Genomic DNA, 24,547 nt, shown 5'->3' on the forward strand with positions numbered 1-24,547 from the left:
ATTTAAAGCATTGGCTTAAAGACTCATTTAAACCAATGTGGGCTCAGCCAGAAAATGTTATTTTTTGGTATGCAACAGTACAGTGATCAATTGCAAGCCAGAGCCTTTGCGGATAACTTGATGGCAAAGAAAGTAAGGATGTCATGAGGATGACATGCTGTCTCTTAAATCCACAAAACACAATGTACTCTTCCAGCCCTAGCTGCCTCCCATGTGCCTTGCACAGTAGTTGCTTTCAGCCTGCACAGTGCAAGAACTTCTTCTAAAAGCCTCTGCCTGAAAGCTATTTCTTCTGTAGGAGCTGATGTTTGAAGATGTTCAAATTCCACAGGCATGCGCTCACATTTTACTTTGGAAGTACCGTTAAGAAAAATAACATAGGTTAAATGGAGGAGAGCCTGAGAAACTTAACTTCACGAAGCATTAGGGTAATGAAATCAAGCTGCATTTTGCTTACTGCCTTTCTGAACAATGAGACTGAATGTGATTAAAGTAAAACAAATAGGTTGGATTTTCATCTTCAAAAGGATGATAAAAATGTCACAGTGGACCTAGAAGGAAACTATGAAATGAAATAGAAAGCCTCTTCTGTGGAAGGGAATATGATCACCATTGGCTAATACTGTAGCAGCCTGCAGCCTAAGTAATTTTAAAAAAAAGTTGATAGCATTGAGATATTATCTTCAACATAATAATGAACCCAGCTTGTGTTTTTACTCTCTAATGCTGTTCTCTTTCCTTCCTTACCCCTGGCCTTACAGTATTACCATAATCATGTTGTTACCAGAAGAAAGCCAGAGCTGATATCTTCCTTTATTTTTCTAGATGTGCTCCCACTTGCCTGCAACCTCATGTGTCTTTCCTACCATTTGATTGTACTGACCAATGCCTTCATTAATGCTGAGTTATAAACGACAGGCAGGATCATGTATTCTTCCAGAATATCAGTGTACTTCTCTTTAAAAATAAGAAAAACAGTAAACACAATATGAAGGTGAGCCGCAGCTCTTCCCCTTTGCCATTTTTTTCTGCCCACTTTAAGTCACATTTCAGCTTATCCGTTATGGACAAAATAATAGTTAATTACTTCTGCAAAGGTCTGTCTCAGATGTAGTTGCCTTTTTTTTTTTTTTCCCCAACTAGGATTGTGCATTTCATTGCTAAAAGAGAAGGTCTTTTCTAATGAGGAAGTTTTACAGAGTGTCTGAATGATATTGCTTAATTTCTCCTTGGCTCAGAATGCTTATTATGTGCAGCTCTTGTGTGATTTGTCCTAGGCTTTCTGATCTGAATTGCTTCAGACTAGTGTGCTTTCATAGTGATTAATAGACCAAACATCTTTATCATATCTCAGTTTGAGCCAATGGTTGTTTTGTAGATCAGGATTAACTGAGAGACCAGTGGAGGCACAAGAACAGAAAACCCTCGCGATCTTATCCTACAGTCAGCCTGTACTAGCTGAGATTCTGTATTTTGTGTTCAGTTTCAGATACAGTGACTTATAAAAACACAGCATGTAAGTCATAAATGGTGAAAAATTATAGCCAAGCCTTATCTGGAACAGAGTTTCTAAGCAAGTAGTGATGAAAGAAGACTTTTTTGCCACTGATGCCATCTGGCCAGCTAAGCATGATTGCCTGCAATAGAGAAAGCATCCCTTGCACTAGATTAGTTTTTCTTGTATTAGAAGTTTGCGTTTGCTTTTCATATCATCTATGACAAAGTCTCAAAGGTGCGTGAGTTCCTGAAGTAACAGTATCCAAAGACCCACAACCTCTATTTTCCTGTCTGTATTTGCAATAATTGGTTGTATGGCTAGGAAAACATAAGATCCTTTAAGCAGACATTTACCTGAATTTTCCATTTTTCCATTTTTTTTGCATCTAATGTTCAGATAAATCTATCGTGGAAGTATAGAATTTAACTGGAAGTATAGAATTTAACTTGAGACTAGAGTTTTAAAAGACAAAAGGGATTGTTAAGCTTTTGAAAAGGGCTTGCTTTGCTGGCATTTCTCATGGCAGTCAGCTGGTGTTTGCTCAGCAAGAACCCTTGAGGTATTCTGGTTTCTTTCTTTTGGCTTTTCCTCACTGTCCTTGTAGTCAGATTACTTCAGCTTTTGTTTTTTTTTAGGTTTTGAATTTGCTGGGAGGAGGGGTTGCATTATCTTAATTCCCCTTTGTGTGCACATTGCTCAGGGGCAAGGGAAGCCCAAAGTTAGACTTCAGATCCTTACCTCTGACAGTATCGCCATTGCAATAAGAGGGATTTGGGAACTTCTGTCAAGTCTGAATGTCTTTTGCTGTTAAATGAATGGTTTAACTGAAGACTTGGTAGGGAAATTCATAAATGCAGATGATGATCAGTGTTTACAATGTGCTAAGATTTATGCTAACATATATATAGTATGCAAAAAAACTAATAACAGTACACAATATTAATTCAGCTTTAATTCTAAACATTTCTTAAGAATTAAAAGAATTAAATATTTTTATAAGATTTCACTTGGAGCGCAAGGGTAATGAAAGCATTTTCAATTATATGAGCCCATATTTTATTTTCAGTAGGATCTCTACTTCACTCAGTGGAGCTGAAGGAATGGATTAGTCACTTGATGAGTTATTCAACATTTGAATTTCTCCTTTTTGGTGATGTATTGACTTAGCAGCTTCTTCATTATGGTTGGCCATTAAGACAACCAATAAAATCTCGTGAAAACGTCATGAGATTTTTCTGCATTTGATCATTTCATGGTGGTCATCATTTAATGCTTTTTAGATATTTTTAGAGTACTTTTCTGTTATATGTCACAATATCTTAGAGCCATGTTTAAAACATAGATTCACCTGACTTCATTTGCCATGTTGAGCAATAAATACTGATGTAAATCAAATCCCATGATCTGAAACTGAGTGCTCAGGAAATATGGAAGATACAGGACATCTGATCCCTAGAGGCATTCAGGATTTCTTGAGGTATGCTACTACTCTGAGGTATTTTGTTCTTATATACTTATATTTATGTATGTCTATATATTTAGTTATAACAAATGCTTCAAGGAACAGATAAAAAAATGAAATTTACTGAGACTGACTGTGATCAAAACAATAATTAAGTAAGAATCACCTAGTTCCTAAAAAATCTCTATATACAACACAATTTGGATAATAGTATGGTAATAACAATAATAACAGAATATAATTGGCGTTCTTAGGATTAAGGATCCTAAGGATCTGTATTTTGAGAATGTACGCTGAGTAATAATATCTCTTCTAGTATAAGCAATTGGCTCAAATTCAGTTATTCGGTCTTTGTCACTCTTGTATGCGACAGTGATTTAACCTCTGAGGATCAATCCATTTCCTGCTGCATCAAGACGATGAAGTAATGGTACAGTTTATGACCTGTTTCAAAGTGTTAGGGATCAAGTAGTAGGCCTAAAAATAAACTAGCTCAGGAGAATATATTAGTTCATGTGAAATGACGCTATAAGAAACTGCAGAGGAAAATTTTGTGGACATAAAGTGCTAAATGACATGGTATGCATAATGTAGACTGAAGACATGTGTTACCTGCAATACCAAAGTTTTATGCCAAGCTAGCCAGTACCAGAGAAATGGGGTAGCTGAGGACACTGTTGATTTAACTCGGTGTGTCATGATCAGTGAAGAGGAAAACAAATTAAGTTCTCATTTTTACAACAGTTGCTGAGGCTTTAGGAAGAACATATGAATTTTGGCTTATGCTTTTTTTAAATTAACTTTTAATTCTTACCTTTTTGCCTGTATTGTGATATTATATATAATTTTGCTGATGTCTCCTGTACTTTGGATTGTCTATTTTTGACAGTAGTTTTCTGATGTGCTTAGATAAAACCAGTCATTGGATTTCCTGTGCCTCTTATTTATTGAAAATATTTCATTATTTATAATTTGTTCTGTGTATTATTCACTGCCAACAGGAAATAGAACATAAATACTAAGGAAGCTCCTGAGATCCAACCCAGCATCTTCACAGTAGGCATTCCCTTTAAAAGTTATTTCCAGCATGGCTGCTGTTTTTCGTCTTAAAAATGATATTCATTTGTTCTGAGCGACTTTCTTAGTGTTTCTTTTATCTATTCTGTTTAAGATACACTGCTACAGGGCAAGGGTTTTTTTCTTCTAATAATCTGAACTACAAAAAAACCATATTGGTTTTACTGTTATAGATTCTGTGAAAGTCAAGCCTCGGTGGTTCAATAACCTCAAAGGACAATGAATATATTCATCTTCATAACTTACTCCCATTAATTCATTCCCAGGTTATCATTTTGAGCTAATTATGCTAGTATCATGAGCAAATTGAGGCATAGAAGTTTCAGAGGTGAAAAATAAAGGTGCAATATCATTTGCAGGGAGATGTAAAACTTCATAAAAGTTTTAACTTAAGTGAAAGTATTCACTTTATCCATGAACATTTGGATTACAATTTAGACAAAACTGAAAACAGTCCCTCAAAGAAGGTTTTTCACAGAGCACTATTCCACCAACTTCGGAAATTGTTTAACATTATAAACTAAAGTACTGTCATAAGCCTTGCTGTTTTACTCCTTTCTGTCACCAAAATTCCGTAAACTCAGTTATATAGTATTGATATAATTATTTAATACTGGTGGTGATAGTTATTTCAGTAGGAATTGGTGCTCAGTCCTACAGATTAAGGATCTAAATTAGGACTCCCATGTTTGAAAATGCTGATTATAGCATTGTGTTACTGTTGTGATAATAGGTTCTAAAGAGGATCACTTATTTAATTAATTAATTAGCTGCCTTGCATACTTTCGTTCCTTTCAAATAGCAATCTGGTCTTCCTTATATGGGAAAAGAATAATGAAACAGTTTGTTGGAGAAAGTCTTCAAAAGCAAATTGATGTACCTAATAGATATTAATTTATTTCCACACTTCTTCTTTATTAACATAAGAGCTGTGGGAAAATTTTCAAGATCAGGATTCAAGGAAGGATTTGCCCATTTATCATCAAAATTTAATTTCCATGTTTCTCCCTTGGCAGCAACTCCCCTGAAGCAACTCAACCTAAAAATGTTTTTACTGAAGTATATTGTGATGGGTTTTCTGGTAAATTGTTAATTACCAAGTATTTTGTATAAGCCTTAAATTTGAAGGAATACAATAAACTGCACTGAATATGGTAAAGTCGAAGGTTGTATTGATAGACATTCTCAGGAAAGAGAGTTAGCAATATAATGCATGCCTTAAGCAGTTATTTCTTTAATAAAAAATGTGAAGTAAGCAGAAGCATAAGTTAGACCTACCATACTTTAGTACCTTCTGTCCATCATTTCCCTTAGAATGAATATTCTGAGGGAGTTCTTTATACGCACTTTGTGGGCCAAATGCAGCTTCTCTGTTGTAACAGAGAGTATTCCCTTTGTTTCAGGGAAGCTGGATCAGGCTACTTTTCTACGTCTGTGTGACTTTCACAATAAGTGTTTGTCTGCATATGATGATATTCCAGATTAAACTGGGCTATCAGTGTGGAACAGTTCCTCTGAAGTCGCTCTTCAGGGGTGGTCTATTTTCCTGGGATTGGAATATTCAAACTCTGAACATTTGGAATCTATTCTGGAGCAGTTTTCACAGAATAAATCCAGTTGTAGATAAATCAAGATGAATACCAGTCATATATAGCTGTTCTTCAACAAATCCTTCTTTTTTCTATACAAAACTTTATTAATATGCACAGTGTAACTCCTTGATCTACATACTTTAATAATGTATAAAGGCAGTTGGCTTTGCACAAGCTGTGTGTTATTGCTAGCGGGTCATTTATCAGCCATATCACAATTGAGTTTTCTCAGGAGCACTCATATGCATTGCTTTTAACTGCTGTATCAAATCTGAACTTTCTGCACTTGGCTATTCAGCACTTGAGTCATTCTAAGACCTAAAACACATCTGGACAGAATGCTCTATTGAAATGCAATTAGAGGAGTAAAAATATTTAAATTTCACATTAGAAAAATCAAAGCAAGATACTTTCTTCTGAGTCATGTCATTCTTCACTGAGACACTTGGGATGTTTTGTTTCCACTGATGTGCGTTCTCCAGACCTACATCAGTAGTCTATAGGATCTGTAATCTGGGCTCTCCAAATCCCATAGGGAAGCATGTGGGTATTGAACCAATGTTTTTAATCTGGTTATTTCTGAACTCTTCCTTCTGTGGAAATTTTAAGATTTCATGTTATCACTTCAATTCAGAATGAAGCTAAAAACTAAAGGAGCAGACTTTCCTGTAGAACAGGAATTCTGGATTTTCGTCCATTTCTAGTTACCAAAACATGAGAAAAGGAGGAAGTATATGGCGTTATTGTTTTCTTTCATTTGTTTTAATTTCCTGATTTTCTTTAATCTCTGAACTGTTTTTGCTCAAACTTTATAAACACATAAGCCATGGATGGACACAACCCATTTGAATTTGGGCTGCACATATTTTGCCTGTTTTAAAAGAGGGAGTAAAGTTTCTGTAAGATTGCTCCCTTCCCTCCCCCTTCCAGCTCTCCAATACATCTGCTTTATACACATACACTCATTTGAGCAGATTAAACCTGAAGTAATTAAATAATAGATGTAAAACTTTCAGAAGATAATGTAAATAATGTGTTTTCAGAAAATAATGTAATTGATTAGAAGGAATGGAAAGGATTCTTCATGAGTAAAGTTTGAAGAATATTTTCTAGATAGTCTGTGTATAGATATCTACGTATTATCTGTATGAGCAAGCTGCAAACACTTTCTCAGATCAGTTTCTTGCAAACTTTAAACATCAAATGCCTCTTTCAATTTTTTTTTCTTTTTTCCCCTGTAATAAGGATGTTTATGTCAGCTTCATTTTCTGCATTGGCAATACTGTTGATAACATAATGAAAAAAAACCCACTGTGATGGGGACCATCTCTGCTTCATATACCACTTTTTATAATTTGTAATGCTTTTTTTTCATGCAGGAATAGCAATCTTTGAATTAAAAATTGCTTTAAAATGGTTACTAATATATTTAATCTAGCTGTTAAAAAAAAAAAAAAATCAGTGTTCCCTTGATTTTCCAGAAAACATTACTGAAATTATCTTAGTAGTTTCTTTCTCTTTGTTTTGCATGGCTGTAATTTATTACAAAAATTCATGACAATCTCATGTGAATAGGATTGGAGTGGACAGGGATGTATACTTTCAGGTCTAGTTCATTAACACAATTCTACCTAAATTATGCACTACTACCGCTAATACAGTGCTGCGAGAAAAATACTTTGAAGCAATCTCTTTGATAATCACCAAGCTTAAATATTCTTTGGCATTTGAATGAATCAAGAAAATAGGTCCCATATTCTGCACAGCTGTCTCATGCACCTTTTCCAGTCCATCTCATGCACCTTTTCCAGTCCATCTCATGACTCATTTTAGTCCACCCAAGATGCCTTAATCTCTAATAAAATATGGGAATGTACATTTCTATATTGCTTTTCCATAAAATATTCTAATCCTTTTTCAGTATTTTAATTAAAAATGTATTGGATGTAGTCCCTGTATTTTGATATTTTGTATTTGGGAGGGGGAAAAGTTAACTTGCATTTGAGGGTAGCCTAGCACTAAGGTCTAACACTCATGCATATGATCCAAACAGAATTATCTAGATTGGTAGAGGCAGGAAATTATATGACACTGTGTTATATGACACTTTCTCCTCAGTAGTGATATTGTCATACAGAGTCTACTCAGACTGCTAATTCAGTTTCATGGAGGGTAATTGAGTAGTGGTCAGGAATAAAGGCATAGCAACTACTGTTTGTCATTCTTTGCCATAATCCCCAATATCCCTATCCATACCCTAATAGTAACAAAATCTTTAATTTATCTCTTAGATACAACTAGAAATGTTATGACAAATCTAAACTCAGTTAAAATGGCAAATAGTATTATTGCTAAAACAAAATAGACAGAAGCATATTTGTGGGTTTTTACTATTTATTTTGAATGTTATTTTTTTCCCAGATGTTCAGAAATAAAGTTTATGGGGCATGACAGAAACCTTCAGTAGGAACAAAATATGAATTTAATTCAGATTTATGTGAAGAGAAAATGCAAGCATTCACCTTCAAAAAGTACAGTCATGGGCAATGGACAGGAATGCTCAGTTTTCAATAGGTGCAGCCAGATTTTGTTCTAGAATTTTAGTACCAGTTCAGACATCTTTCTGTAAGCTCTCATGACCAATACCATTCACCTAAGGCTGTCTGACCCTTATCCTCATCTTTGTTTATTAAACCTAGATAGAACACAGAACATATCAAAAGTGCTTTTAGCTTCCTGATATTCTCTAACATTGTCATGGTTTTACTGCTGCAACAGTACCTTCCTACTGCTATATATCCCCTTATTTCTAACTTAAGTAGTGTAAAACTTATTCTAAAAGAAATGAGTTCATTTCTGAGTTGCATAAATTTGCAAGAGTGAAGCCCCTCAGGCTTTTGCAATCAGTATCTTTACAAACCAGCTGTTTATGGAAAGGATACCATATAAATGCTGACAGGAAGTACATACTGGAAATGCCACATGTCCTCAGAAATGATGGTATAACTTCAGTGCTCTTAGCTGAATGTATCTTGCAGATCAATAAAATATACTAACTCTAAACCAGCTTAGTTGAATTCTGAAGGCAAAATATGAAAAAAAATTTATTTTACCCCAAAAAGAATTTGGGGAAGGAGAAAGAAATGATGAGTCGTGTTTAATAGAAATGTAACATCTGAAGCAGAAATTTCTTTTTTAAAACTATGAGATAATGTACTCACCTATCTCACGATGATTTGAGGAAATATAAGGTCAGCATGTGTGCAAATGTATAAAGGCTAAAGGAATTCTAGGGCTTTTCTAGAATTTTTTACTGTAAAATTTAGAAGGAAAAAATAGCCATATAAAGTGAAATTAGATTCCATTCAACACCATTTTTAAATCTAATTTCAATGAAATGAGAACATCAATCTTAATAACTTTTTGGTGAGAATTATCTCATCTAGCCTATTCTGTTTGAAAGTCAGCTAAAAGTTGTCTGAATTTATATGCTTAGAGCATGCAAAAAATGGTTACAATAAAAATAAGTGACTGCTGTTTATCACTGTTCATACTTGGTGCCATACATAATGCTTTTCTTTTCCAGAGAGAGATGTGGCTAGCCAGATTTATTAATATAATCAAACATTGGCATGGTACTGGTTTCAAGCCAAACCGAACTGAATTTCTCTGAAGCAAATGATTTGATTACTTTGTTTCAGTGGATTAACCAAAAGTAAAAAAGACTTCTTTTGATTATAATGAAACATATAATAGATACACAACAGATTATCAGATTTTTACGATCAATGTTGTCATTTACCAGGTGCCCAGTAAATAAAAAGCTTCCAGTTAGGAAAGGTTTCCAAACATCTGCAAGTTAGATAACACAGTTTCGTGGTAATTATACACTATTATCATTAGGATCTGAGTCCTTTAAGATGTTGCCAATTTAACATCCTTCTCAACCTTTTTTAGGCAAAGTAAATGACATGTCTTCAAGATCTGAATATTCAAATATGTGGCAAGAACTCATTCTCTCATTTTGTGCTCTATATAACTTTATCCATATAATTGAATAATTATAAAGTTCGTGTTCTGAGCATTCTTGTGTTCTCGTTATATACCTTTCTGTGTCTTGCTTGCTCCTTCATGTGGTTTATTACACCATCTCATTGTATTAGGTATTAAAGCCACAGTGCTGGAACTGAATTTGCGTCGACAAATCCCCAGCACCCCTTATAGAGTCTCACTGATTTCCCTGAGCCTTTGCGTTAGCAATCTCACATCCCAATCCATATGTCAGATTCAATTGCAAGAGCAAAACCTTAGATTATAAGATAAAACCATAGCTTCAGAGAAGAGGCTGTCGTTAAGAATTTTACTTTTGTCATTGGGTACAAGCAAGGAAGAGACAGGAAAATATGTCTATCCCTGAACTCACAAGAATGCTCAGTAGGGGAGCCTTAGGAAGCTAATGGAGGTGGCTTTAGCTGAATAGGATCTTGCTGCAGTTGATGGAGAGAGAAAATCTGTGCTGGCAGTGATAAAGAGCACCTGCATTAGGCTTTTATTCTGATTCACCATCTGCAGGAGTTTAATTTCTTTGCTGACTGTGTTGGGAACCCAGGGGCACTAGCCAACTAACTTAGCTGTCCAAGTTAAGCACCTGAAGTCACATAATGTGAAATTTTATTATGCCTTCCTCCATGACTGTTCATTCTCTCAAACAAAATGCAGGACAAGTTAGATCACTGTTTGTTGCAGATACATGTATGTAAATAACATTAAATGCAAGACACTGTTACTAATCATGTACATCCTCCATCGCTCATGGAGCACTGTGTTCTTCCTTTCCTCTCACCTTCAAAAATCAGTCATATAGCTCCTGTGACCGACCTCCCCCAGTGCTTGTCCTGAGGGCTAGGTCATCTGCTTTGGTGTTACCCATTTAAGTTAGAGCACTTTCCTTTTCAGTATCTAGACTTAGAAATCTGAATTCCTTTAAGCTACTCAGCAGGTGGATGTTATAGTTGCTCTGCAGGACAGTTTTGTAGCTCTTCCTGTAATCAAAGGAGTACAGTTTAATTTTAAGTGTAGAGAGATACTTTCTTACTTTTTATGTTATAGCTGTGAAGGTATTCCATATGCTTTCAAAGCATTTCTCTGCAGTTAAATGGCATTACCATTGCTCTGTGAATGAAACAACTGCCTCATAAATACTTATTATAGAATTGTAAGAAACCAAGTTGACTAAATAAAAGTTAGAACCATAAAATGTTGGCATTTTATTATTTAGCCTTTTTCTGTATTCACTGATCTATGGAAACAAAGTTTAGATAATAAAACTCTTTCCAAATTTGACTTGTTAGAAGTATCTGCTTTTTTCCCCTCTTCTTTAGATTATAAAAGTCTTGCTGGAAGTAGATAATTTAGAACTGGGAATGAATGTATTTGAAATGCTGTTTCTCTGGTCAGCAACAAGGAACATATTTGTTTGAAAACTGTACGTGATTGATAGTGAAGAAAGTTGTAACCCACACGATCGCTCTTCAGTTAAAAATAAAGCATCATCTAATGAAACAGTTCTATACAAAAGGTGGACATGAGATTATAATTAGAATTATGCATCAGTGGGGTTAGAGCAGCTTACTCTCAGGTGGAGAATACAAGAGATTTGGAAGGAAGAGGTAAGAAGGAGGGGAGAAAGAAGAGAAGAATACACAGAAGACAAACCAAAACAGTACAAAACCCCTTTTGTCTTTGCATCCTAGAACCCAGGAAGCATACCTAATTCCTAAGAGAGAGATTCCAAAATCCTGGTGAAAATTTTTGTTTGCTGTACAGTTCATACAGCCCAACACTATGCAAAGATGCTAAAATGAGTCCTGAAAGCAATATAAATGCTTCTGTAAAGCTGCACTCAAGTTAATGAGCCTTGCTAAAGATTCAGATGTTGCGAGTTCATTCACATAAGAATGCCGGACCGACAGAATGGCCATATGGAGTCAGACCTATGGTGTGTCTGGCCCAAGATCCCATTTTCAAGAGTGGCCAAGAGCAGATTCCTAGGTAAGATTATCCCAAAGCAAGCACAGAGTGATGTTTGTTTAGCATATACTGCAAGCTTCCAGAAATTTGCAGTTCAGGGACTTCTGGAGCCAGAGCTGGTATGTTTGTGTTTAACAGCCTTTAATGGGTATTTCTTCCTTTAGTTTATCTAGTCACTTTTGGAATCCATACAAATTTTATTATTAGGCCAGAATTCTGCACACAGTGTCATAGTGTTGTGACTCTTCTATACTGCTCTGATTTTGAAGCTAGCCTTGTTGACTGTGGTTTGGAGTCCTTTGCACTGCTCATTACACTAAGAGTATGTAAGAGTGATAGGGGGAGCACAGACTGTTGTTTATACAGTGACATGACAGTCAGATTCTTTCATTCCTTTTAAAAGTCTGAAGATCTGGTGATTTTTCATGTCTACTGGTTCTTCAAATGAGGCAAAAGGCAGCTTTCAAGGTACACCTTGAAACAGAGGAACAGGAACATATTCAGACATTGGAGAGGAGAGAGAGAAAAGGAAACAAAGCTTTCTCCAGAAGTAATTTAATTATCTATATAGTTTTGAGTACCAAAACGTTATAACACATTTTGCTTGTCATTGATATTTTATTTGTTTTTGTTTTGAGAGTAGCTTTTACAAAAAGACAGTAACTCAGTACCAAATGTTTGATCATGAGTTGGAGCATTCAGCCTGCCCTCAAAGCCCCATCTCTCAACTTGGAAGAGAGTGCTTCAATTACCCAACAATAGGCTCGGTTGTGATTGCACTTGTATGAAGCTACCCACTTTACAAAAAAGAACTATTCTGGCAGGGAAGTAAAGGAGAATGAGCGTCACCTTTTGTCTAAAGATTAAGGCACTCATATGGGTTCCATATGGGTTCCTGGACAGTCTCTCAGAGATGGTCTTGGGTAACATACAAACGTACAAAATCTGCTTTTAGAGCAGGAGCTGGAACTTAGAAACTCCTGACGTCTCAGACGAGTGCTACAGGGTCATGCTCACTCTGGTGCTCTGTCAGTTCTTTCAAGGACAGCAGAAGAGCTTTAACAGAGAAAAGGAATATGTTCCTCTCCTTCCCACTCAGAGTATGAGTAATTGGTACCCTGAAAGTTAGGACATTCTTCTATGATTTAGGTTAAACCTCCTCTGGTAGAGAAGGGGATTGCATTTTTAATAATTCCCAATTTTTTTTAACGGATAGCAATCATTTTTGGGTGGGGTTTAGGCTATTAAATCATTTTGTCTTTTTATTCCTTATTACCTTGAAAGTCTTCCAAACACTGGAAGCACCTGCAGTTTTAGGGCGTGCAAATATAAGAACAGTTCATAGTGAAACTCAGATGAGTTCTCAGTGAAAGAACAGCCTCTGACCTAGATCCAGACCGGTTACTTTGACACCAAAGTTTGTTCTTTTTGTAGAGCCAAAATAGAATTTCAGCTGCAAAACTCCTTTGCTTCATGCTGTCACTTACTAATAAAATAATTCACAGCTTTACATAGCATTTGATGAAAGACTGCGATTTACCAGAATGCAGGCTGGCCTCTTGAGGGCTCAGGCATTTAGTAAGTTAATTTTCATGAAGAACTATACACTAACTAGGGGTAGCCTAAACTCTCAAAGGCATCTGATCAGGAAATAAATTGAAAAACTGACAAGAAAAGTGTTGCCTTTAATACCAGCTAACTGGAGAAGAACTCTTAAGATCTTAAAAACAGCACTGAATCTGTGCCTTAAAAACTACGTTGCTTAAAGGGAAAACAGAGTATGATAAAAATTATTTCTTTAGATTAAAGAGAAAATTATTTGAATTTGCCTATGGGATACAAAACATCTACTTGCCTTGGAAATAATCTATTTTTTAAAGCATTATGTAGTAAACTGGAACTCCCTGAATCCTAATCGGAAGTCTTATGCTGATTCTCTGTGTGAAAGTAGCACTGATTCACCTTGATTCATTTGTAAGCCGATTAAAGCATATTCAGAGCCTGTGTAGACACATTTGGTTTTATGAGTAAATTATATTAGTCCATTGTAATCTACTGTAATCTACAATTAAATATATTTTTTTAATTTCTAAGGACATGTTCCTAAAAATACTTACAAAGAAAGATTATTTTGCCTGAATGTATGTAGAACAAGGATGAAAGTACTTCTAGGGAAATCAAATAGCAGACTTTGAATATTTTGAGATGTTCTTAGTGAGACAGCATTGTGATATTATAATTTTGTGTGTATCTGTGTTTATCTGTTTATCTACCTTTCAGCTGGTGTATCAACAGTTTTCCTAACCTTTTCCTAATAACAGACTTTTCTGCAACCTCCTAAGTTAGTAGTTTTCTTCATTGCTTTTACACAGCTTCAAAATTGCTTTGATTCACAGCGAATGTTGGTAACACTCAGAATGTTAAATGTCCGCTCCCCAAAACATTTTATTTTCAGTTGTCATTTTATTATTTGGGATCAGACGCTTCACCTAATCTGCTGTCTAGTCTACAGAGATGCAGTGCCTTCTGCTGAGTTCCTTTTTCTAGACTGATTGTAAATATCGTCACTGACAATGGAAATTCTACTTTATACTTCTTCCTGAAGCAGCGTACTGTGGAGTCACGAGTCAGGTTTATGTCACTTCACTCCTTCAGCTGTCTCCCAGAACTGTGCTATATTAAGCTCGCACTATCATCTGACTGTTCTTGACTATCAGATAACTACTGCTGAAAATTCAAAGCTTTTCTCAGTGGTTGCATTATAAAAGCATTTCATAAATGGCTGAATTCCGTGCTCAAGGCTTGTTAAGTAAACATATCCATCTCCTTTCACCAATTGAAAAGAGCAGAGAAAAAGATATGGTGTCTTTAATGCACTCAGAATTTTTAAATCTCTTGAACAGTGTTATTTCATGTTATTTCAGTTTGTCATCCAAAAGATTTCTTGCAGAATTTACATATTCTCTCATTAGATGCGCCATTGTTTTGACTCTTTTTTTTTCTTATCTTGTAATGAAGTATTACATGTCTGGGATGCAGTTTTTGTTTGCAAAGCAAAACTATGTTTAATGAAAACTTGGAGCTGTACTTATTTTTGTAATCACTTATAATAAAACCTAATGGGACCTTTTGGGAAAGTTTCTGGTTCTTCCTTTCTATATTATCACCTTGGTGGAAAATGTGTTTCTTTTCCAGTCAGTCTGTTGGTTAAAGCAATGACCCTAAGTTTATTTCAGGATCAAAAAATAGCATGATGTAAACTTAGTTCATCAAACTTTGAGTGAGAGGAAGTGAAAAACCAGATGTCTTCATCGGGTTATTAATAGTACTTGATAAATTTTGAAAACCAGATCTCAAAGAATATAGTGCAGCCTAGAATGCTGTTATAACATCTTCAGTTTCAATGATCAGTATTTGTAAAAACTTTTTTTTAATATTATGTAATAATTAATGAAATTAATTTGAAGGGGGGAAGGGATGCTCTCCAGTGATAGTAAATGTTACTAAAATGTGTTCCACCTACTAACAAGTTTGAAAGTGGATGTATACAAAAATAGTTACAACTGATGGGCAAGGCCTAGAGCATTTAAATGTTCATATTGCAGAAGCAGTTAGCATTTGGAGTGCTTAAACGAACTGAAATACAACCCTTTTTAAAAATAGCCAAACTGCTTCACTGCATTCTGATCTCACTTTTTGTGCAGAAGGGTATGAGAGGAAGGAAGAGGTACATTTTGGAAGGTTCCTTTGCTACTATTTGTGTCTCAGTTTGTCACTGACTTGTAGACACAGGGGCTATATTAATGCTAGTAAATTAAATATGCGTACGTCTCTTTTCTCTCATGGAGGCTATTTGAATCCATAGCCTGCTTCTATACAATTGAACTTTCTTAGTTACCAAGAGAAGATGGCCTCAAGTGAACTGCTAAATAGGAGTCATCCATGACCTAACGTGCCTAACCTGAGAGTGCTAACTCTCATGCTGTGCCCAGGAATGGTTTTGGAGAGTATTAATAGATCTAGCACAAAACCACAACTTTCTGAAAAGTTACAAGAACAGACAAACAAGTTCCAGTGCAGGAGAATATTTCTTACCACTGTTAAATTTGCTGTTAAATTTTCACGTGGGAAAAATGGAAATAGCCCGTGCTTTTACCATTTTATTTTAAACTTTATAAAAGCTTTGTAACGGATTCTTTAAAAACTCTTATTAAAGTAATCATTTTTGGAATAGAATAGTATCTTAAATAGGATTCATGCATCAGGAATTTTCTTCTGTAGTCTTCTGGGTTCAGTTAGGAAAGGAAGGTGTCCAGATAAAAGGATGAATCAGAGGGAGCTGATTCATGGAGAAAAAAATAGAAAAAGTATTTTTCCCATAAGGTTTAATTTATTATTTTGAGACTTTGTAGGAATTTCTGATTGTATCTCTGATTATGTCTGTGAAAAGAGAGCAATATTGAGCAATGTACAGGGAAGCCTCCCCTATAAGCCTGTAAGCATATGAATGTCTTCTCATATGAGCTGTCATTTTGAATGTAATTGACCTATTCACATGAACACAGTAACTCATATATATGCTCGAGACCAGATTGTGTGCATAAGCCAAATATTTGCACTTCTATCACTATTTATGAATTAGCACACTGCTTCCAAAAAGAAAATTATTATTCCTTACTACAAAAAAGTGATCACAGGTAGATATTCTTGCTGCTTGTTTTTAAAGAGGGAACGTGTTGGGGAATAAATTTTCAATTTTTTCTGTATCAGGAAAAATAATCAAGAGAACAGCAAAGATCTGTTATGATAATGTGTTTTTGTTTGGTGGCTAGTGCCAAAGACATAGCACCAAAACATGAATAAGCTGTAATGACGGCAAAGTCATGTAACAACTCTCAAAAAAAGTAAATATATAATATTTAGTCATTGCTCCTTCAGTCAAACCTCTTTTTTTGTGAAAGGCAATGCCAAACACTTTTTAATTTTTTTCTGCCCATATTGGTCTTGAAAGTATATGCTGAGTCATTTGCACCATCTGTTATCTGTGCAAGTATCAGCAGAGAGAAATGTTGAGAAGATTCTGAAGACATCTGCTTATTCCATTGAGCTTAACAATTCAGATTTTTTTTCCTTAAATCATATGTACATACACACTTCTTAAAATATATGCTTCTTCCTGGCACTTCTTAAGATTTTTAGAGTAACAGCAGAATTTTTAGCCTCCAAAGTCTGATTACATCTTGCCTTTGTCTACGTTTTAGAAAACAGCAAGAGATTCTAAGTAGTAATAGCTGTGGTAAGGAATATAGATTTGGCATGGTAGTAGATTCACCAGTTCACCATTGCATAAGTTTTGAAACAATGAACACTGCAAAACTTCTCCATTGGCTGACTTGATTATTCACTGTGATATTCAAACTTCTTTGAAAGTTGAAATATATTTTGGTGTCATTTGTTATCTGAGATTACAGTGTCTTTCTGAGGTATTGTATAAAGCCAGAGGCAGTAAATTATAGAACTGATCGATGAACAAGCATGTAAGCTGTATATCCATATCAAAATATATATATGAATGTTGAAATGACAGATTTTGCATAAGAACCTGATTCTGTCTGCTGTTAATGCTATACGCATATTACTGCTAATGGACATAACTGCTATTCTGAAACATTTGAGAGCAGAATCAGTATTTGTAGACATGTAGATGGCAAATTCAGAACATTTTGAGGTCAGTAGAGGTTTTATGGAAAGTTAAGTGTAACAATTGGGAAGATTTGGCCAGTGAAGTTAGATCATGTAGGATCCGATAAGAAACACAGTTTCTTGCCCCTATCAGCTCCCAAGTAGGCTTGGTATTACTTGACCAGCACCATGCCGGGGGCCTTTCTAGCAGTACCCCAAGTTACAGAGCTTGGAAATGCTCTCTGATACTTTTTATTTTACTAGAGTAGACACAGACTCTCTATATCCTGCCAAGATTAGCATCTGTCTTCCCTTCTTCAGATCTCACCCATTTTCATGAGAACCCAAGGGCTACAGTGGACTTCACTGGACGTGTGCCGTTGATAACAAGGAAAGCTCTTTGGCATAGGGAAAGGCTGCTTCTCCACTCCAGCTGCAAGTCTGTGAAGGAGAATTAGAAATCTGGGTTCAGGATCATTTCATTTAATTCCTAAGTGAGTCTTTGCTCCACAATTGTAAAGCATGCCCCTGGAAACGGAGCGGAGTGTCTGTGACACATGCAGCTACTGTGATGTGAAAGGAAAAAGGAACCCAGTCAAAATTTGGAAACCACTACCATCCCTGCAATAGCTTCCTTGTTACAAGATTTTTAAACCAACTTATATCTCAGTGTGAGGGTATGGCTGAGGGAAGATAAGCTGTGCCTGAGGGAATAACTACAATGTGGGAGTAGAATTGATTTGTCTGACAACAAAAATCTCCTAGTAATAACCTCCATAGATTCCAGTAACATAGAAACCCTTTCTTAATCCATCTGAGAAAAATAATTTGCCTTTTCTTTTTGCCCCTTAAAAGGTCCCATTTGGCCTTTTCGTGATTTATTTTTTATGACCTGAAAAGTTAATGTTACAAAAAGGTATTTGTAACAGGTTTATGTGAAATTTTGAGGTAAAAGACAACATCCTCCAGTCAGGGATGAGGCTTGGAAACAGACCGTTAAAAATCAAGAGTGCCCTGGGATGAATGTATTCTTTAGGAGAACTGCTGTACTTACAAAACTAATTGCAAATGATCAGTGATTGTTGCTTCTACAAATGTGAGGATTTCTTAATGTCATCAAGCTAGATTATATAATCAATCCTCGGATAAACAGCTTTGGTATTTCTCACAATTACGGTCTTTAATAGTTTTTCCAAATTAATGTAATTTCATTTAAAACATTTTAAATTGATTACTGCTAATCTGGAACCAGTGATCAACCTATTGTCAACTAAGAAATTAAATGCCCTTTTTTACAGAATGGTTGGATTTCTTTTTCATCTCATAGACTTTTTTTTAATCTATACATTAGAAATATGACCATTTAGGGAGATATTTAGTATACAATGTATTCACATAATAAATATTGTTAATATTTAACAATTATGTTAAAGAAAAGCTGAATATATAAACACAGCAGTCTTTATTTCATAAGATGGGTTTTAAGTAATTCAAAGATATTATCTGTGAGTGTGTTATGTAAAAATTGCCTTATGAGGCAAGTGCAAAAAAGCTTCGTAATGAAAAAAATCTCTGTATGCTAGTAACAGAGAAATGGTAACACCTTACTTTCATACAGCAAAGAGCAGCACATTGGAGTCCAGTTGTGGAAAATTCCAACCTGTCACACTGAACAAAGTTAAAGTTGCTCTTGCCAAACCCTTAGGTTATACAATACAAACCAAAAAATATTGAAATAATTGTTATTCTGATTTTGTATTGTAAAATTGGTAGTAGCTTACATGATTTATAGAATTAGAAACAATATTCCTTTTAAGTTATTTCTATATACTTCAGCTAAATCAGTGAAAAAAACAAGTAAATACTGAAATTTGTACCCTTCAATGAAAAAAACAAGTAAATACTGAGTTTTTTAGCCTTCACAACAATATTTATTCAGCATCACATTTTTAAAAAATCTCCATAGAAACTAAAAAGACCATCATGTGAGACTGATTCTACAAGAACTGATTGATTATTAGGGAAAAAAAGAAATCAAAAAACACTGACAAATATTTTCAGCAACAAAATCCCCAGGCAAATCCAAGCTGAATTTAAATGATTTGTCAGTCCTTTTCACCAGGTCTTTTTCTCCTTCTACTAAGCCCTTTCTATCCATCTCAGGACCATATACTCTCAGATGTCTGAAATGTGATTAGCCTATACTGAGATATAATATCTAATGCTGACTATGTAACAAAATGGTCATTTGAGATGGCCCTAACTTCCAGTCTGGATTCAGATGCAATTCATGACTCTGAGTTTTGGGATCCTACAGGATTATATATAGAGACAGATATATGGTTGAACATACATCCATTGATTTGGTTGTACAGCTTTAGTTGTTTCTCTTCTGTCATTACAGTTCACTTATTCCCTCATGCCACTGCTTTTCAAGTAATATTTAATTTTTGCTCACCCTGATACATATTTGATAGAAATACTCACTGCCATTTTCTTATTCTCTGTTAAAGATTATAGTATTTTACTTAATATTGTAATTCACAAATTTGGAGTGGATCTCAGTCAAGAATTAAAATTAACCAGTTTTTGCATTAAATCAAAGATTTTGATGTAAAGGTTTCATTTCATTGAAAGAACTTTATTTGAGATTTATCACAAGGATATGATGGAAAAAATTAATAGACAAGATCAAGATCAGCTTAATCTTTTAAAATATTTGTAATAAAATAATGCTAAAAAGTACAGTTTGGGAGCAAGATCCACTGTATGGAGCTGCACAAGAACTAAGGTCATGATCTTGCAACCTCTTGAATGCTATGGCTTTCATAACACCACTTGTAGCCTCAAAGTAGGGCAATCTTTTTTTTTTTTTTCCCCCAGCAAGTAACCTATTTTGCCCAATTTAGTGTGCATAAAGCTGCAACTGTCAGCTGCAATGAATTTGGTATGGTTCTGTAACAATTCCCATATTAATTACTTTCATCCAAAAGAGACTGATACCTGGAAGGATAGCTGGAAGGAAAGCCCTTCAAAATACACTATACCTTGATCACTATAAAGGTACTTTCCTAGGAGCTAGGGCACCTGGACTAAAATACCAGCACTGACCTGGACAGAGAGGAGGTTTCGTGTACTCCATCTGCGTATCTGAATCCCAAACTGGAGATTTTTAAGGGAAGCATCTCCAGTTCTTTCATTTTCTGAGTATTTTTTACAACTCCGAAACAAGAGGAAATTTATTTCCTCATTACCCAGTGAAACCTACACCAGTTTTAGGTTAATCTGACATAATTCTTTTTGTTGGTACAGACACTGAAAACTATTCCTTAGCAGCATTTACAACACAAGTTTCCTTTTTAAAGACAGAAGCAGTTCACAAATCTGAAAAGCTTATAAACTTAGAAAATAAAACAAATGTAAACAGAGGAACTAGTCATCTGCAAATGTAAACAGAGAAACTAGTCATCTGCAGTCCAAGAATTGTTAGCTTATTCCCTGTTACCAGTTATTTTAGCTGATAGGAGTCTAGAAAAAGCATTTGAATAGATGAAAAGAGCAAGAGTAGTTAGCATCCTTGGCATTTAAGATGGCAAGAGAGAAAGCCTGAAGCCCTTTGAGAAATGAAAAAAATATGAGCAAAGCTTTTATGGGTGGAACAGAGATAAAATACTGATATTTTATATGCACATTTTATATATAAATGTGATTTGGAGATTTGTTTATGTATACAGAATTGGGTTTTTTTGTCCTGTATATTATATGCCGTAGTAGGTAACTGTTTAATACTATTAATTTTATCCTTCTTCACTTCTTCATTTCTGAAATTATTCTCAGTTCTCTGTGATAAATACTGTGTTTTCTCATGTACACTGTGTGCCTCCAAGCACAATTTGTTTTCCTGGGCAATGGGTGATAAACAGCAATAAAACTGTTCCCATTTCATTCCTTTGGCAATGAAAATAGAAAAAAAAAACTAATGAGGACTCCCAGGGCTTTTTGAAATGTGTTAAAATGTCTGCTTTTCTCTGGGAACAGCCCCTTTGACTGACTCCCTGTAAAGCTAAAGGAGGATGTTGACAACACCTTTGCAGTTTTAAAAGCCTGTGAATGAGCTGCAGGGTCCTTCTAATCTCCTAGAAAGAATCCAGAGGGGTGGCTAAATAACAAGAGTGCAGGACCCAGGAATTTACCTATTCTTTTGAGACATGTTTCTCAAACAGTGGCTATGAACCTGGGCTGAATGTGAAGAATGCACAGAGTTCTTTTGAATTGAGGTGTTTCTGGTATTAACAAAATATTACAAGAACAGGATAAACGGACAAACAACAAATAACATTACAGCAATTAACAAATGCAAATTCAAGGAGGGTTTTTTCTCTTCTTGGGAAGTGTGGTGGCTGATAAGATGAAATATGGTTGTGTGTTGAAATGGACAACTCTTTGAAGAGAAAGAAATGGGGCCATAGGACTATGTTAATTAAAACAAAGTGCCACCTTCACACACTCAGTAAGTCTGCCTGCTCAGCTCTTTCTAATCCTCCTGCCTTGGAGTGTAAAATAAAACTGACCTTTAGCCTACTTGTAATTAGGTTAACACCCAAGTTTAAGAATACAATCATGTATTAAAAATAGTCAGTTTTATTTCATATCACTGTGCTAAGTACTGATGCTTTATCTAGCAATTAATTTAGAAGGAGTATTTCTTCTCATGCACAGAGGGTACATTACCAAGGCTGTTCCTTCAAAGCCAGTAATCTAAATTCCTACTATATGGGTGCAGAAGTATTTTTTCCTTCAGCTGCTTGCTGGCTCAGTCACTTGTCTCTTTTCTTGCAGAATGATTCCTGGGGAAAGCAGTACTCCTATGCACTCTTCAAAGCCATGAGCCATATGCTCTGCATTGGTTATGGAGCCCGCGCCCCTGTCAGCATGTCTGATCTCTGGATAACCATGTTGAGTATGATTGTGGGTGCTACTTGTTATGCCATGTTTGTTGGTCACGCGACTGCCCTAATTCAGTCTCTGGATTCTTCACGACGACAATATCAAGAGAAGGTAGTTCATTTTAATGCAACCTTTTAAAGTTTTGAAATAAATTAATGAGATGGTTTAAATGTGGAAAAAGCTTTACAATTATGCATGAAATAATCTAGTAGCATCTGAATCCGGCAGCAAATTTCACTGAACATGAAATAATTCAGAGAACATCGTGGGCTAAATGTATTCCTGCATGAACCTACATGTGTCACATGCACTGAATGAAATCTCGGATGTGAAACTTACTTTAAGTTCTGTAAAATCTGACATAGAAACTCCATCTCCTGGTCCAGACTGTGCTTCACTCTGTAGGTACTTGAACTAAGTAGCTTGAACAAGGTAACTTGGGTTTGTCTATAGAGGTTGCTGTCATTCCTTTGGACTGCAATATAGGCATAAACTTAAACTTGTCATAAGAATGACCTTTAAATGAGGACCAGGCCTGATCAATTAGTGTTGCCTGGAACTACCTTAGAGAAGTGCTTAAAAGAAATCCTTATTTGCCTTATCATAATATTGTTTACACTATAATCCATGATGTGCTAGGCTGTCTCTAAGGACTGAAGAACACTAGCCTAAAAAGTACTCAGCCAAAAGATAGAAAAGTAGGGATAGTTTAGGGGAAGAAAGAAATAGAGAGTTCTTTAAGAAACAGAAGAAAAATTGAGTTTGTTAGATTCCTTGTAAGCATGAGTGGAATTAAAAATACATAAATGGGTACAGGGTGGGAACTTTCCGGAAGGAGCACAAAGATGCACTAATTAACACTGTCAATTCTCTGAACAAAGGTAGAGGCAACTGTGGATGAACTTATGAAACCAGGTGCTGGTGGTAGGAATGGTGGTATAAGGAAGAAGGGATCAGAATGAAACTCAGCAAAGGACAATAAGGATGTGCAGAGTTACTGAGGTGCTTAAAAGAAGCCAAAATTGGATGTTGCAGTAAATGGGGAACTGGAGGGGACATGCCAGGAGAGAGGTCAGCTGAAAAAACTAGTCAAATCAGAGAGTTCAAAGGAGAGTTCAAATCAGCAAGTAAGAATCATGGCCTGAGCCTGAGTATTTGGCATGCATGTAAAAGGGAGTCCAGAAAGGCAACTTGGGCAGAAATCCCAGTGTGATGTGGCACAAGCCTGGGGGAGAAACCTGGCGAGAAGTATGTGGAGGAGAGGGTGACCCTTGCATGTGCTGAAGATGAAAAGGAATGGCCTGAGTTTGATGGGCAAGAAAAAGGGAAAAATCCCAAAAGACCTGAGAGTAGAAAGGATTGTGGTGTTTCCTTATAGGCAGGCAAGGGGAAGAGCAGACAAGAGTGTATCAGAGAAGAGTTTACATTCAGTTTTGTTAAGCTGAAGTCGCAGCAAAACGACTGGAGGCAGTATCTCAGAGACAGGGACGGATAAGGGATGTGCTAAAATGCCAGTAACAGAAAAATTAGCCAGTAGCTGATACATTAATCTCATGCTGTTTAAAACAGAAGATTGCAAACACAGAGTTATCTTGAATGATAAGTGAAGATGAGAGGTTTAGAAGGAGAGGGTGAGTGATCATTAAAACCTCTAGAAATCTGAGTTTTCACAGTGGCCATGTGAAACCTCCTAATCCATTTCAATGTAAAATCAAGGGGCTAATCCTGCTAGGTATTTTAATCTAACTGGCTTGTTGGGACTACTCACATGGTCCGTTCTCAATGGGAAGCAATTTTACCAGAATGGGATATTTATAAGGAGCCGTGGGACAGAAACAACCATAATGGAAAACATATAGAAGGAAACCTTAGACCTGGTATAACTGCTATTTCATTAGAGGTTAGGACCAACATATGTATGCACTCATACACAGACGTAGGAAATCAGCCTGAAAGCTCATCATATTTGTTATCCTCAGGCCTTCATGGCTGCGCTGTAGTATCACAATGTTCTTTCCTAAAAAATCTGCCTGGATACTGGCATGGTTACCTAAAAAATTCAAAGGGCATTGCTATTTTCAACATTTAGTTCAAGAGGGAATCTAAAAAAAAGAAATCCATAAACAAGGAGAAGTCTATTATTGGTATAAGTATTTTATTTGAATTTCTAATTCATAAGCACATTTATTTCTGAATACTAATGATACAGAATACCAGTACTAATGATACAGAATAATGATACATTATTCTCAAAAATAT

The 24,547-nt window shown here is 35.7% G+C and overlaps 1 protein-coding gene across 1 annotated transcript in view; it reads left to right on the forward strand.

Moving 5' to 3' along the window:
• Nucleotides 1–24,547, forward strand: part of HCN1 (hyperpolarization activated cyclic nucleotide gated potassium channel 1) — a 216,191-nt gene that overhangs the window by 114,760 nt on the left and 76,884 nt on the right. The window contains exon 4 of the mRNA XM_067315589.1: nt 22,181–22,399. Coding sequence (XP_067171690.1) covers nt 22,181–22,399 — 219 coding nt within the window. The remainder of the gene's footprint in view (nt 1–22,180; nt 22,400–24,547) is intronic.

Source organism: Apteryx mantelli, chromosome Z (genome assembly GCF_036417845.1).
Source record: "Apteryx mantelli isolate bAptMan1 chromosome Z, bAptMan1.hap1, whole genome shotgun sequence".
Lineage (NCBI taxonomy): Eukaryota > Metazoa > Chordata > Aves > Apterygiformes > Apterygidae > Apteryx > Apteryx mantelli.